General features: G+C 48.5%; 1 protein-coding gene across 1 annotated transcript in view; it reads right to left on the reverse strand.

Annotated features, from left to right (window-relative positions):
* Positions 1 to 8733, reverse strand: part of kcnq3 (potassium voltage-gated channel, KQT-like subfamily, member 3) — a 37933-nt gene extending 29200 nt beyond the window's left edge. Inside the window, exon 1 of the mRNA XM_029524477.1 lies at positions 8426 to 8733. Coding sequence (XP_029380337.1) covers positions 8426 to 8733 — 308 coding nt within the window. The remainder of the gene's footprint in view (positions 1 to 8425) is intronic.
* Between the last annotated feature and the right edge of the window lie 6019 nt (positions 8734 to 14752).

Genomic DNA, 14752 nt, shown 5'->3' on the forward strand with positions numbered 1-14752 from the left:
CTTTTAAAAAATGTTGAAACGAAATGGGGAACCAATTTGACTGAAATGCTGGACGGATCAAAATGTGACCTGATGGTGGCGCTACGTAGGATCAGTGGTGACTTCCTGTCAAGCTGGTGCAGCTTGTTTTAATGTCTAAGGATCATATGCAGACACACACACACACACACACACACACACACACACACACACACACAGGAAACGACGCCTGCTACGAATAAACACAAGCAAATCACATTGCAAGAAACAGATGTACTGGCTAATTAACTAGAAATTCATTGGTAACACAAACTGTGTGAAAGCATGCAGACCAGAGCACACACGTACACACACACACTAACAGGTTACAGTCAGGTTCAACACTCCTCTCTGATTGGATGAGCTGCTCTTACATCATCAGCTGATGCAGAGGACAGTTTACCTGAGAAACCAAAACTAAACTAACTAAAACAGACTGTGAATGTCTCCTTTTCCTGATAAAAACTGTGTGAAGCAGAATAACCAAAGAAAAGTTCCTCTCATGTGTTTGGGTTGTTTCTGTCTTTATCAGATCAGGAGTTCTGCTCATTAATGATGAAAAATCAGCTCTTTATTCTGTCAAACAATAAACTCAGAAACAGACAGGACTGATCCAGAGACGCTCTGATTGGCTGTGACATCACCCACCGGAGCCAATAGGAGCGTCACTATCAAAGATGGAGGATGAGAATGGACGGATAAACACACAGAAGGAGTCAGAGCGTCGGACTGATCCAGATCTGATCAGTTTCAGATTGGGCAGAAGAGGGAGGACAGCACAAAGCCTGATGATGCAATAAAAGCTCTGAGGACAACCTGATTTTTGAAAGTGTACACGCTCCCCTGGGCGTTAAGAAGGAATTCGAGTTGAACACCTACTGACTCAGCCTGACACTTCCTGCATGGTGTTCAAATGTTCCACCAGCAGCTGTTAAAAGGAGCTTTTAGTCTGTCATTTACAGTCTTATTGATTTTCTTGGCGGGTTGTTTTCTTTTTCTCTCCACACATGAAACCTCTTCATGGAGGAGCGTTAACATCCTGAGGCCGCCCCGATCCATTTTCCTCCACAAACACACGACTAGAGACGGGCAGCAGCTTTGTGGCTGCACCTCAGCCTTCCTGCTCTCCAACGCTCACCTATTCATACAAGTTTGGTTATTTATTTCAACCTTCATCACCCAGCTGTCAGCACTTTCCTTTCCATTGCACATCGGACTCACCCACCTGCCCTAAATCTGCTGAAATCCTTTCAGCTCCACAGTTTAACACAAAGAAACGAAACGGAAAAACCCTAACTCTAACCCTGACACTGAAACTCTGACTGTGTTTGCTGCTCCTGAATGTGTGCAGCCTCTGCACACTCCAGGATGGTCCACAGATGGATAACAAGCTACAGCTAAAGAGAACCCTGAAGGGCCAAGCAGCGAGTCGGTCCTTCAGCCTCCAACTGTAAAATATTCAACTTTACTGCAGAAACAAGTTTACAGCCAGACACCAAAACATTTCTGGAAGCTGTGGTTTAGTTCCTGTTTCTATTTTATATGAAGGTCAGAGCTGGTCGTCTCCAGTCGTAAAAACGGATCCGGTGAGTTCGCCTGATCTGACCGTTCAGTTTGTAATGACTGATGGACAGACAGGGCTTGACTGAGTGTGATGCTGCTTTTATACACAAATAAATTACTTTGTTTTGCCTGAACAACATTTCCTCACTGAATCCATCACACTGTGAAACAAGTGCAACTGGTAAAAATTTGTGACCGTCATCTTACAGGAAGTTGAAGAGGCTGCAGCACTGAGGCAGCCTGTGAAAATCACTGACCCGGCAGATTCAGGCAGGATTGAAATTACAGACACTAAGATCCCCCCATATCAGACACATACACACTACAGACAAATGCTGGGGTTTGCCAGTGGAGAAAGGGATTGTGGGATTGAAGAGAGAGGGGGTTTCCCTTTACAAAAGCCAGATCTCCTTTCCCCTCCAGGTAAGATCATCCTCCTCAGGGTCCGACGCTCCACCTACAACCAATCGATCCCCGTGTGTGTGTGTGACAGTGTGTCTGTGCCTGACTTAGGTCACGTTTGGGCACAAATGAAACGGAACAGTTCATCAAGGACAGTTTGTCAAACTGGGGCCAAAAGTTGTTTGTTTGAGGTGAGGCGGCCTATTGGAGTTAATACGGCGTTAATCACTTGTGAGAGAACGGCCTTGAAAGTGACATCACGTCAGGCACCAGGTCAGCTGTCCTGGAAAACAGGAACAGTGGGGCAGAGGGTTTACTGTTGTACTCATCCATCCTACAACGACCCCTCATGAACACCACACACACACACACACACACAGTATCTCGCTGCCTTTCTCGTCCACTGGTCCACACTAACGTTGGTCAGGTTAGCTAGTTCTAATGAACTACCTGCTACAGCTAACCATGCTAACCCTCAGTCACCTTCTTCAGGACAGCCGCCTCACCTGGCTCGTTCTCGGTCACTTTCTTCTCAACACAAACAAGGTTTATTTGGAATTCTCGTTCCTTTTTTTGTCGAGGCTACAGGAAGTTGTGCAGACACATTTACACTGTTGTTTTTCCCATTTGTATTGGCAGATAGGGCCAAAGAGGGCACATGGGCACCTACAGCCATGCCCTGTGCACGTCCCTGCTGTTTTAACCCTGATATGTGTTCAGCTGTTCACGACTCAGCAGCCTGTCTCACCGACTTTACAGAGCTGGGCCAGCTGTGAGCTAAAACCAGGTTCTGATCCAGACCGGTCCGAAGCTCCTCCTGTCTCTGCTCTCATTCAGACATCCAGAGGGATCAGTTCTTTGTCCTGTTGTTGTCTGTCTGTGCTGAGGAAGTCTGCAGAGCTCCACTGTTATTGGTCACATTGTGAACTTTGTGCTGTCAGAGCGTTCCTCCTCCTGATGATCCTCCCTCTTCTACCTGCTCAGATCACGTGTCTCCTCAGATCTACAGTCTGAAGGGGGTGGAGACATTTTCACAGCAGACAGCAAACTAGTTTCACTTTTGAATAACAGAAACTCTGACACGTCGTCACTGAGAGGAGAAATGGAGCAGAAAGGAGTTCATCTGGACCAGGAAACCTTCTCCTGTTCCATCTGTCTGGATCTACTGAAGGATCCGGTGACGACTACCTGTGGACACAGCTACTGTATGAACTGTATTAAATCCCACTGGGATGGAGAGGATGAGAAGAAAATCTACAGCTGCCCTCAGTGTAGGAAGGCCTTCATACCGAGGCCTGTTCTGGAGAAAAGCACCATGTTAGCAGTTTTAGTGGAGCAGCTGAAGAAGACTGGACTCCAAGCTGCTCCTGCTGATCACTGCTATGCTGGACCTGAAGATGTGGCCTGTGATTTCTGCACCGGGAGAAAACTGAAAGCTGTCAAGTCCTGTTTGGTTTGTTTGGCCTCTTACTGTGAGAAACACCTGCAGCCTCATTATGATGTAGCTCCACTGAAGAAACACAAGCTGGTGGAGCCCTCTGAGAAGCTCCAGGAGAACATCTGCTCTCGTCATGATGAGGTGATGAAGATGTTCTGCCGTACTGATCATAGTGAGTTAAATGTGTCTTTTAGTTCCTGGATGTATTCAGTGTGTCTGTGTGTTGCTGAGTCATTGTCAGCACTTTGACCTGCTCTCATCTCTTGTTGTGTTGCTGTCTGAGTGTGTTCAGGTGGAGCTGGAGCTGTGGAGGAGATCACTGCTCCTCATGCTGTTAGTTTGACCTTGAAAACAAACTTCTGTGTGTCCTGAATGTTGAAGTGTAAAGAAAGAGCTGAGCTGAAACAAAATGGTTGTGTAAATAAAGTGAATGAGTTCATGAAATCACTGAACAAAAGTCATTTAACAGAACAAACTGAAGCTTCAAATTATCAATAAAGTTGATTTTCCTAAATCTCAGGGATCATATTGAGTCTTGTCTGTTTTTCCCTTTAAAGTCATGCTCACATGTCCAAAGTCTCTCTCGTCCTCCCATTTTTCTGTTTCAGCATCAACATCAGGACTAAATGTCCTGCTGCCTGATAGGCCCCACCTACTGATTGGTCTCCAAGGTAACCAGGTAATAAGTGTTATTGACTACACCTATCAGGGGTCATAATGTTATGGCCGAACAGCTCAAAGAGTGTTTGAGATACCAGCGGTCACATGGATCTGGCAGCAGACAGTGACTTCCTCACATCACGTCGGCTCACAGCCAGCTGTGTGGGAGCGACTGCTGAATGAACACGAAGCTTCAGACTGTCAGAGCGACTACAGGACCAACCGGGGCACACAGACCTGCTCATCACACAGTAACAGCATTTCCCATGAGCCCCAGATCTTTGCAGGTTGAAGGTCACGGCTCTTGGTGGTGCAGCTGCTTCATCTTGCTATGAAAGTATAAACGTGAGCTCTGGGCCCAAATATGACCTCAGTGATATTTTTCTATATTAAACGGAGTCAAATTCAATATTATTGTCTTTTGTATCGCTAGAAAAGACACTGTCATTTAAGGTCACAGAGGTCAGTAAGTCTCCTCCATCAGCTCTCTGATGGTTCTTCCTGTTTCCTCCTTAAACTGATCAGATCTGGATCAGTCCGACTCTCTGACTCCTTCTGTGTGTTTATCCGTCCATTCTCATCCTCCATCTTTGATAGTGACGTTCCTATTGGCTCCGGTGGGTGATGTCACAGCCAATCAGAGCGTCTAATTCAGAGGCCTAGGGTTTATTTTAATCCACCAGTATGTTCATTTTTAAATGATGGCCATAGTTACTGTGTGATTGACAGACTGTACCACCCAATCAGGACTGAAGAAAGAGCAGGTAAGCTCCACCCCTCACTCCTCAAAAACCAAGATGGCTGATGACCATATAAAAGAAATGGAAGAAGTTTTCCTCAAACTTAAGTTAAATCTCCTCTCAGCCTCCACATTCTCATTAATTGAACCTCTGCCTTAAATTCCATCTCTGTGAGAGCGACCGCTGAATGACTCTCCCACTGGTACAACATTTACCGAAGATAAATGTCATTACGCTCAATGACCGCAACCACAGAGTGCATTAGGAAACCCCGAGCTGCATTCCTAACTAGTAAACATAAACAGAGAGTGAAACTGCTCCACGGAGGAGAGATTAAAAAGGTTTCAATTTACTCAACTCACAAAACACAAATTAACATGCTGTCAGTAAACACATCCAATCTGGAGGTGGGTCAATGATTACCAAATAGCACCAATTATAAAATACTGTTGGTACCTCTAAAACTAAACTGGAAGAAAATATTAACAGGCCTGTTTTTTATGTTAATGATCCAAATTTCATGATCAAAGATCCATATTTTAACTTCTCCAGTGTTAAGTTTTGACGGGTTGGAGCATACGTAGCGATATTCAGCATCGACTTGTCTCGAAACCTGGACCTGGACTCTGAAGAGCCTCATGTCTTCACTCTATGTCCTGACCATCAGGGGGCGACTCCTCACTTCTTCACTGACTTCTGTGAAGAAGTCAGACTGTATTGAAGCCATAAATTTCTACCGGTTTAAAAAAGCACGGGTGACGTCACAGTGGGCTGACATTTTGTCTGAATGTTGGAAACCAGTAGTGGGGACAGAAGAGATGACTGAAACCTTCTGCCTTGTTGTTGGATTCAAGTGATGAATCTGTCCAAGGTCTGTGAAAACACAGATCAAACCAGCAATCAACGACAAGCCAATCCTCAGTCACTCATATGAGCATCTGATCTTTCAACAAAACTGAAAGTCTGCAAGTTATTTCTTCTGTGTTCTGTGTGACCAAACGAGTCTCGCCCTGTGGAGTCAATAAATCAATAAGCTGCCGAGCTCCAGAGTTACGAATCGTCTCTAACTCCACTTGGTCGGTCTCGTCCTGCTCTGGTTCGATCAGGTCGGTTTAACCCGGCAGCAAGGACGATCGTGTCCGTCTGAGGAAAACTTTAAAAAGGTCAGACTCAGGCCACTAAAGTCTGCTGCTGCTTCTACAAGGATTTCTACTCAAGTTCCAACCAGAGGAGGACGAAGGAGAAGACAAAGCTTCCTGCTGTCCTGCTTCATATTGGGACAAACAGGCTGCTCTGACCAAACTCCTGTCTATTACATCTAATTATTTCTTTTTACCCAAAATTGGGCTGCAAAGTGCAGAATCTTTCCACATCTGGATCCAAATTTGAAGAGCCACACAGACAGGAGGGCAGCCTTGTGTCAAGGCCTGAGGTTAGGCAAATTCAAACGGCACATTCCTTCCAACTGGAGGAGACACTCCTGTTTGGAGATGCATTAGGTGCGTTTCCAGCCACTTTGCTCATGCAACAACAAAACAACGCACGTCGAGGACAAAACAAGGACACATCAGCAGGGGAAAGCGTTCCTCAGCCTTCAGAGCCGACATGGCTGCTCTCCCTAATAGGAAGTTAACAACATGACCACTCGGCCTGTTAGGAAACGCATAATGTGTTGAACTGAGATAGAAGAGACGACAGCAGCTGCGTCTGGAGAGACAGATGAGACACCTGAGTGTGACATCCATCTCCTGCAGCCTGAATTCAAATAGAAATGTATAGAAGTTTGAGGTAATTGTGTTCTGGGCAGTTTTCTGGGAGGCAGAAATAGTTTCTGCAGGATCAGCGAAATCTCAATAAATCAATAAATCAATAAACTCAGACCGACTTCAGGACTGATCTTTACTTTGACAGTATTTGAGCTGCTGTGTAATCGATCGACTCATCGTTTGAACTGACGGATCATGCGGCCCCGCCAAAACTTCCTACTATCAACAATCAAATATCACACAGACGGAGCTGAGACAGACTCGCCTTTTTGACGCATCCATGAACACAACACGTTAATCCAGAGAGGCTAAAGAATCATGTGCTTCACTAATACATTTCATGTGACAAATAAAGAATCTTGAATCTTGAATCAACCTGCAGAGGAGCATGGAACACGGATATCCAAAGAGGGATTGGAAGGATACAGCTATGGATTCTGGGGAGGAGGCCTCCTGTCAGGTTTCTCTGGATGCCAGAATGAGGCCAAAGTTCACCACTGAAACTGCTGATGTGGAACATCTCCGGTTTCCCTCGCACACCCTCCACATCTCTATCCGTGTTTATCTGCCTCTTTCTCTCTCTCTCTGCTCTGACACAGGCTCGCTCTACCTGACTCTCAGCCTCCGCTGTGGATCTGATTTCACTCTCTCCTCTGTGTTGTTATGGAAACCAAAATTTTGGTACGACAGGTCTTCAGTCCTGTAATGGCAGCTTGAATCTGATACTTCAGCTGCCTGAAATTCCCTCACAGAATATTGCCTGCAGGGGGCGAGCCTGCGGAGCCAGGGAAGAGAAACCACCAAAGAAGAAACAAAAACAACGCATGTCGAACCAAATTAAAAGCCTTAACAAACAAAAAACAGGAAACAACGAAGACCGACGGCACAAACAATCATCAGTCCACCGACAACAGATGAGGATGAAAAGTTTATCGACCCCGATCACTCAAGTTCAGTCAGCTTTAAATGATCTTTAACGCTATAAAAAGCAGAACTGTTATGTTTTGTCTCCCACCTGATGTTAAGTAAAATAACACAACAGCGTACAAGACGGTCTCAGCTGACAGACACACACCTGCAGCTCATCTCTCTAAGTGTTAGACCTTCACCATTTCCCGTCTGCGGCGGTGACGTCACACCAACCTGTTCAAGTTTTGGTGTCAGCTCAGAACAGCTCTGACATCATCAGCCTATATGCAGCAGCCATATTGTTTTTGAGAGAAACGCATGCGGCGTCAGTCCAGCCAGCGACGCACAGCGGGATGAGTCAGTCGTCCGGTCACATGGTTTCCTCACTCAGGTTGCATTAAGCTGAAAGGGTGCAAACAAATCAAACGCCAACAACCAGGAAGACCTAAAGCCAGCTGCAGCTAACTCAGCTCAGTCCTGAAGACAAACCTGACTGATCAGGATCAGTTCATGTGTCTGCTGGGTTCAGGTCCAGGTTTTTACTGTCATTGGTTCGCTGCAGCTTGTGGATGAATGACATTCACCTCTTTGACCTGTCAAACGGGGCAGCTCAGGGGCAGGACTCAGAAGTTCAGCCCCCCTAAAGTCCAAGAGTCTAATATGTCAAAAACAACAACTTCATCCAACCCAGAATCAGCTGTGGTCCTGAGACCTGGAGGAACCACAGCTGTATTAGGTTAAAGCTAACTGGATTCCACATCAACGGAGTGCAAGTCTTTAATGGACTGACAACTGCTGCAAGAAAGTGACACCTCTGGTCCCTCAGAGTCCATCTGCTGCTCAACTCACCTGAATCAGCCAATCAGCTCTCACCAACCATCATCACCACCCATCTGGACAGAGACACTTTTCAGATTTCATGCACTCACACGAAGGCGTGGTAAAGCAGCGCCCATCCTCTCGGCCTCTCCAGCGCGTCGTAGATCAGATTCTGGATCCTCCTCTTCCGGATGTTATTCCTCTTCACCGGCCGGGTGTAGCTCAGGGGGGTCTTGGCCAGCAGCCCGATGCCGATGCCCTGAGAGCCCCGCTTGAAGTCGTCCCGACCTGGACCCACCAGCAGCAGGGCGCCATCCTTGTCCGCTCCCCCGGTGCCTTGGTCTAATAAGTCCCCACCGACAGGAACCTTCTTCTGCTCCTCCGAGCCGCTAGCGACGGTCCTGGACCGGAGCCCCATGGTCAGTGCTGGATGCCCGGGGAGGGCAGCATGCCATGATCCGGGAGCTAGACCCGGAGACACCCCCCTCCTCCCCCTCTTCCTCAGCCCCGGGTCATTTAAGGATGTGAAGGGAGGCGCTCAGCAGTCTGACTGGAAAACAGATAAGGGGGGGGTGAGAGGGGAGAGAGAGGGGGAGGAGAGAGGGGGGAGAGAGGGAGAGAGAGGGAGAGAGAGAGGAAGAGAGAGGGGGGAGGAGAGAGGGGGAGAGAGAGAGGAAGAGAGAGGGAGAGGGAGAGAGAGAAAGGGATAGAGAAGGGGAGGCAAGAGGGGGAGAGAGAGGAAGAGAGAGGGGGAGGAAGAGGGGGGAAGAGGAGAGAGAGAGGGAGAGAGAGAGGAAGAGAGAGGGGGGAGGAGAGAGGGGGAGAGAGAGGAAGAGAGAGGGGAGGAGAGGGGGGAGGAGAGAGATGAGAGGAGAGAGAGCGAGAAGAGAGGAGGGGGAGGAGTAGGGGGAGAGAGAGGAAGAGAGAGGGAGAGGGAAGAGAGGGGAGAGAGGAAGAGAGAGGGAGAGGGAGAGAGAGGGAGAGAGAGAGGAAGAGAGAGGGAGAGGAAGAGAGAGGAAGAGAGAGGGAGAGGGAGAGAGAGTGGGGAGGAGAGAGGAAGAGAGAGAGAGAGGGAGAGAGAGAGAGAGTGGGGAGGAGAGAGGAAGAGAGAGAGAGAGGGAGAGAGAGGGGGAAGCAAGAGGGGAGAGAGAGGAAGAGAGAGGGGGAGGAGAGAGGGGGAGAGAGAGAGAGGGAGAGAGAAAGGAAGAGAGAGGGGGGAGGAGAGAGGGGGAGAGAGAGAGGAAGAGAGAGGGAGAGGGAGAGAGAGAGAGGGAGAGAGAGAGGGGGGAGGCAAGAGGGGGAGAGAGAGGAAGAGAGAGGGGGAGGAGAGAGGGGGAGAGAGAGAGAGGGAGAGAGAGAGGAAGAGAGAGGGGGGGAGAGAGAGAGGGGGAGAGAGAGAGAGGGAGAGAGAGAGGAAGAGAGAGGGGGGAGAGAGAGAGGTGGAGTGAGAGAGAGGGAGAGGGAGAGAGAGGGGGAGAGAGAGAAAGAGGGAGAGAGAGAGGGGAAGAGAGAGGGAGAGAGAGAGGGGGGGGGGGAAGGAGAGAGGGGGAGAGAGAGGAAGAGGGGTGGAGGGAGATGGGGGGGCAGAGAGAGCATTAAATGTCCAGTTTGAGGAACCATCGGTATCTGTCGGCAGGGAGCAGAAATCTGAGTGCCCCCCCCCCCCGAGGGGTTGAGGGGAACATGGGGGGGCAGAAAGTCGGATAAACTCCCCCGTCTGGAGGGAAATCACACAATTACAGAAAAAACAGCCGATTCCTGTCAATCACATCTGATGGGGGCAACAAGCAACCAGTGCCCACATGCTTATCACCCCCCCCCCCCAACGAAATGAACAAAAAAGCACACACACTCTGGAGAGACAAAGACCTGGCACCGCGCTGCATCCATCCACAAACACACACACACACACACACACACAAACACAAACACACACTCTCCAATGCCAGGAAACAGAAGCAGCTCCGAGCCGAATGAGACCTACCAGCAGCGGATCCCCGGCATGGCTCGACTCTCCGGGGCTTCCAGCCTCCATCCACCTGCAGAGGAAGTGGTGCTGAGGCTGAGGCGGCGGCGGAGGAGGAAGAGCAGCAGCAGGAGGAGGAGGAGGAGGGTGGAGACGGAGATGCTCTAAGAAGGAGGTCGATACTGAAACTGAAGCGGAGAGAGAGAGAGAGAGTCAGGCTCTCATCACCGGCAACGCGGACTCGACGTGCGCGCGCACACATACGTCTTCGTATGTGCGCGCGCACATGTTCATGAGAGTCAAAAAATTACAACAATCGCAGACAGGTGAGGGGGGAGCACCACAACTTAAGATGCACAGTCATACACACATTCATTCACACATGCACACACACGTTTGTTTGTCACATGCAGGTTTACAAAAGGCAAAGGCCAAAAAACAACAAAAAATAGAAATAAATGAGAAACCCTAACCCTAATAACGAAATATGTGAATAAATAAAGATAAGTAATGAGCTTTAGTCTTTAGAGCAAAAAGCCAAATCAGATTCGTCCCATCTGAAAGAAGTCACACCGTCAGTTCCGGTCCAGAAGTGACGTTCTAATGTCTAATAAAGTTCTTACTCATCCGAACCTTCCCGCTCTCTGTGGGAGCTAAAGGCCGACGATTCAGCCCGCGAGGTCCGACTCACGGTAGTGACATCACCGGAAAGGTGAATGTCTGAAATAAAAAAAAAAAAAAGCGGAAATTGAACTAAGAACAGGAAGCGAATTTATGTATGGGCCTGTTCACCAAGGTCCATCTGGTCTAAAGGCAGACCTCCATAAACCAGGTTCAGGTTCACAGTCTGGATTCAGAAACTGAACCTTCCTTTGTGACGTCACAACAGAGCAGTCACCGCCCTCAGCCACGCCCACCTGGACCCACCAACCAACCTGACAGGATCTGGCTTCTCTCTGAGCTTTTGTGATTTATTTTTATTCTATAATTCAGAAAAAAGTCTTCCTATTGATATCCTCATTTCAAAGTGAAACACTGCAGAAGGAGCATTAAAATAAAATATTTATCATTCTAAATGTATAAATGAATTAATTATCGGATTACGATAGAAACAGCTGTAGCTGATTAGTAACCAAAAATAAATAACACAAAGTGGACAAGCACACAATTAAAATACTGAGAAGACTGATTCAGTCCAAGAAATAAAATCCTTTAATAAGAACACACACACACAGTGAGTCCGGCAGGATTTGCCCAAAGGACAGAACAGAGCAATCTTAAAATAGATTGATTGTGTGTCTTGGTGGCCTTTAGTATTTCTGCTTAAATCGTTAGCGGTCGGAGGATTTGACTAATTACCTGGATGAAAAACGGCGGAACAAGTCTGTAATTGAACAAGCAATAATGTGAGCGCGGCTGTCGTCTTCTGGTTCACTGGGGTCCACCCAGACCGACGGCGGGGGACCAGAGTCTGAGCTGCTGACTGAGCTCTGGAAGTTTCCACAGAAGGACCTGAAACCAGCAGAACACCTCCCCTCCGGTCCACTTCCTGTCGGGGTCACAGTGCTCAAGTTCTTCTTTTCTCAATAAGGCGGATCTGACCTGCTCTGGACACGATCCTGATTGGGTGGTCCAGTCTGTCAGTCACACAACAGCCCCGCCCCTAACTACTCCTCCCTGATACTGATGTCTATGGGAAAATGTCCTCCCTCCTGCCTTATGCTGAAGTCTATGGGAAAATGTCCCTCCTCCTGCCTTATGCTGAAGTCTATGGGAAAATGTCCCTCCTCCTGCCTTATGCTGAAGTCTATGGGAAAATGTCCCTCCTCCTGCCTTATACTGAAGTCTATGGGAAAATGTCCCTCCTCCTGCCTTATGCTGAAGTCTATGGGAAAATGTCCCTCCTCCTGCCTTATACTGATGTCTATGGGAAAATGTCCCTCCTCCTGCCTTATGTTGAAGTCTATGGGAAAATGTCCCTCCTCCTGCCTTATGCTGAAGTCTATGGGAAAATGTCCCTCCTCCTGCCTTATGCTGAAGTCTATGGGAAAATGTCCCTCCTCCTGCCTTATACTGAAGTCTATGGGAAAATGTGCCTCCCCCTCCTCAGTACACATTTTCCTGATGAGTTTATGGACTCAGTCTTCAACACAGCACGATGTTCATTTTATTCACTTAAAATGATGCACCGTCCTGGTCCACTGGTGTCTTGGTGCCGAGCTTCTGGAGTTTAGGAAGGAACCTCTAAACCTGCTGATGTCACAATGATGCTTCCAGGAAGCAGACGGGGCCGAACTGTGGTCGTCCAGCTTGAATTTTCTGCCTGTCAGACACCTCTGGGGGAGCTGGAGTACTGATTATTGACTTTGTGATTGGCTTCACTTCCTCCTTCGCTGAGATGGAGAGGCGCGGAGGACTCCGTTACGAGGGGTCACGTGAAAAGGTCGTTAGGCAAGCAGCTTTCACAACGTTTCTGAGGCGTGTGGTCCAGAAACCGACTGACTTCAGCTGATTGATTGTTCTGGAAAAAACAAACAAACAAGCATATTTGAGACTGCAAAATTTGAAACCTCTGCACTTTAAGATCAAAGATCATCTGCAGTGCAGAGAAACGGCTTTCAGGCTGAAGATGCTGGAGACCTCTGGGCAGGATCTGACGGACGTCATCATCCAGAATCCACTAGGTTCTAGCTGCTGCTTCTTGGTGTGGGAAGGAGAAAGGTTTGGATATTTGTGGAGCAGACAGGAGTGCTCAGGGTTAGGGATCTCACCCAGCCTCAGTATCCACCATGAAGATCTGGAAAACACTGAGCAGAAGGTCTGGACATCTTTGCTGCCACCACAAGCCTGCCCTGGAGAAGTAGAAGAAAGCAGACGGATGGGTGAGTGCTCATGTCGTCCTCCAGGTAGGAGTCACCAGGTCTCGGCTGAAGGTCGTGCCCAGGAACAGAAGAGCCCTGATGGGGAACTCCATGTTTGCTGTGTTCATACCACATAAAATACCCCGTCAGTCCGACCTCCCTGGATCAATAACACCAATCACTGTTACACGTCTTCGCTGTGTCAACATTTATTTTGTGAATTAGCCAAAATGAGCTGGAGAGTCAAAGCCAAAGAGTCTGCAGACCCAGACAGACATTTTCAGGGATGCACGGCAGCAGGTCGGACCTGACCTGCCTTCTGTGACCTCTGACCTGATCAGGTGGGTCGTCCCAGGGGCTGATGGGATGTTTTTGATACCTGGTCGTCATGTGCTCTGCTGGTGGTGCTGGGCTTTAATTAACACAGCGCCGACGCTCAGCGGGGTTGCATCCTCTGAGGGCGGTGCTGCTCCGCCCGCAAGCTTGGATCCCTGCTGGGGATGAAAATTTATCCTGAATGTCTGGTCCTCACTACGCAGCCACGTCAAACAGAATCAAAGGATTCATGTGGAGGAAATCCAAAGACATTTTTCCTCCCTCCTCCCTGGATCAATTATTTATCTGTTCTCCTCAGTCCCTCCATCTCTGGCTCTCTGCTGGGCCAGGCCTCCTGATGCAGCGCTGCAACACTAACCCTTTCATCAGTGAGAACATCAGCAAGTGCTGACGATCTCTATAAACCCAACTGAAGCTACAGTTTGGGCCTGGAGGTCCAGAAGACCACGACATCACAAGCTGTGATGTCCATCCGGTCTAAAGGCGGATGTTACAGGTCCATCCGGTCTAAAGGCGGACGTTACAGGTCCATCCGGTCTAAAGGCGGATGTTAGAGGTCCATCCGGTCTAAAGGCGGATGTTACAGGTCCATCCGGTCTAAAGGCGGATGTTGGAGGTCCATCCGGTCTAAAGGCGGATGTTGGAGGTCCATCCGGTCTAAAGGCGGATGTTGGAGGTCCATCTGGTCTAAAGGCGGATGTGGGAGGTCCATCCGGTCTAAAGGCGGATGTTACAGGTCCATACGGTCTAAAGGCGGATGTTACAGGTCCATCCGGTCTAAAGGCGGATGTTGGAGGTCCATCCGGTCTAAAGGCGGATGTTGGAGGTCCATCCGGTCTAAAGGCGGATGTTGGAGGTCCATCCGGTCTAAAGGCGGATGTTGGAGGTCCATCCGGTCTAAAGGCGGATGTTACAGGTCCATCCGGTCTAAAGGCGGATGTTACAGGTCCATCTGGTCTAAAGGCGGATGTTGGAGGTCTGGACTTTCCTGCTCTGAAAACGACGCCACCACACTTTTCTCTTCACTCCCACCGCCATCACTACAACCACTAGATGTCGCCTAGCAACAGGACCAAACTATGAGGTCACGACTGAAGTCTCATTTCTATGGGACACCATCAGATTTAAGATACTGCATTTTATTTCTGGCATAAAAAATGAATGAAAAATGACAACGATGTGATTTTTAGAATATTTGGATGAATTCTGGAGTAGACTCCCTGATTTTCCAGCTGAAGGTCAAAGGTGAAATCAGAGACAGGAAGAGGAAGGGG

Source organism: Echeneis naucrates, chromosome 17 (assembly GCF_900963305.1).
Source record: "Echeneis naucrates chromosome 17, fEcheNa1.1, whole genome shotgun sequence".
NCBI lineage: Eukaryota > Metazoa > Chordata > Actinopteri > Carangiformes > Echeneidae > Echeneis > Echeneis naucrates.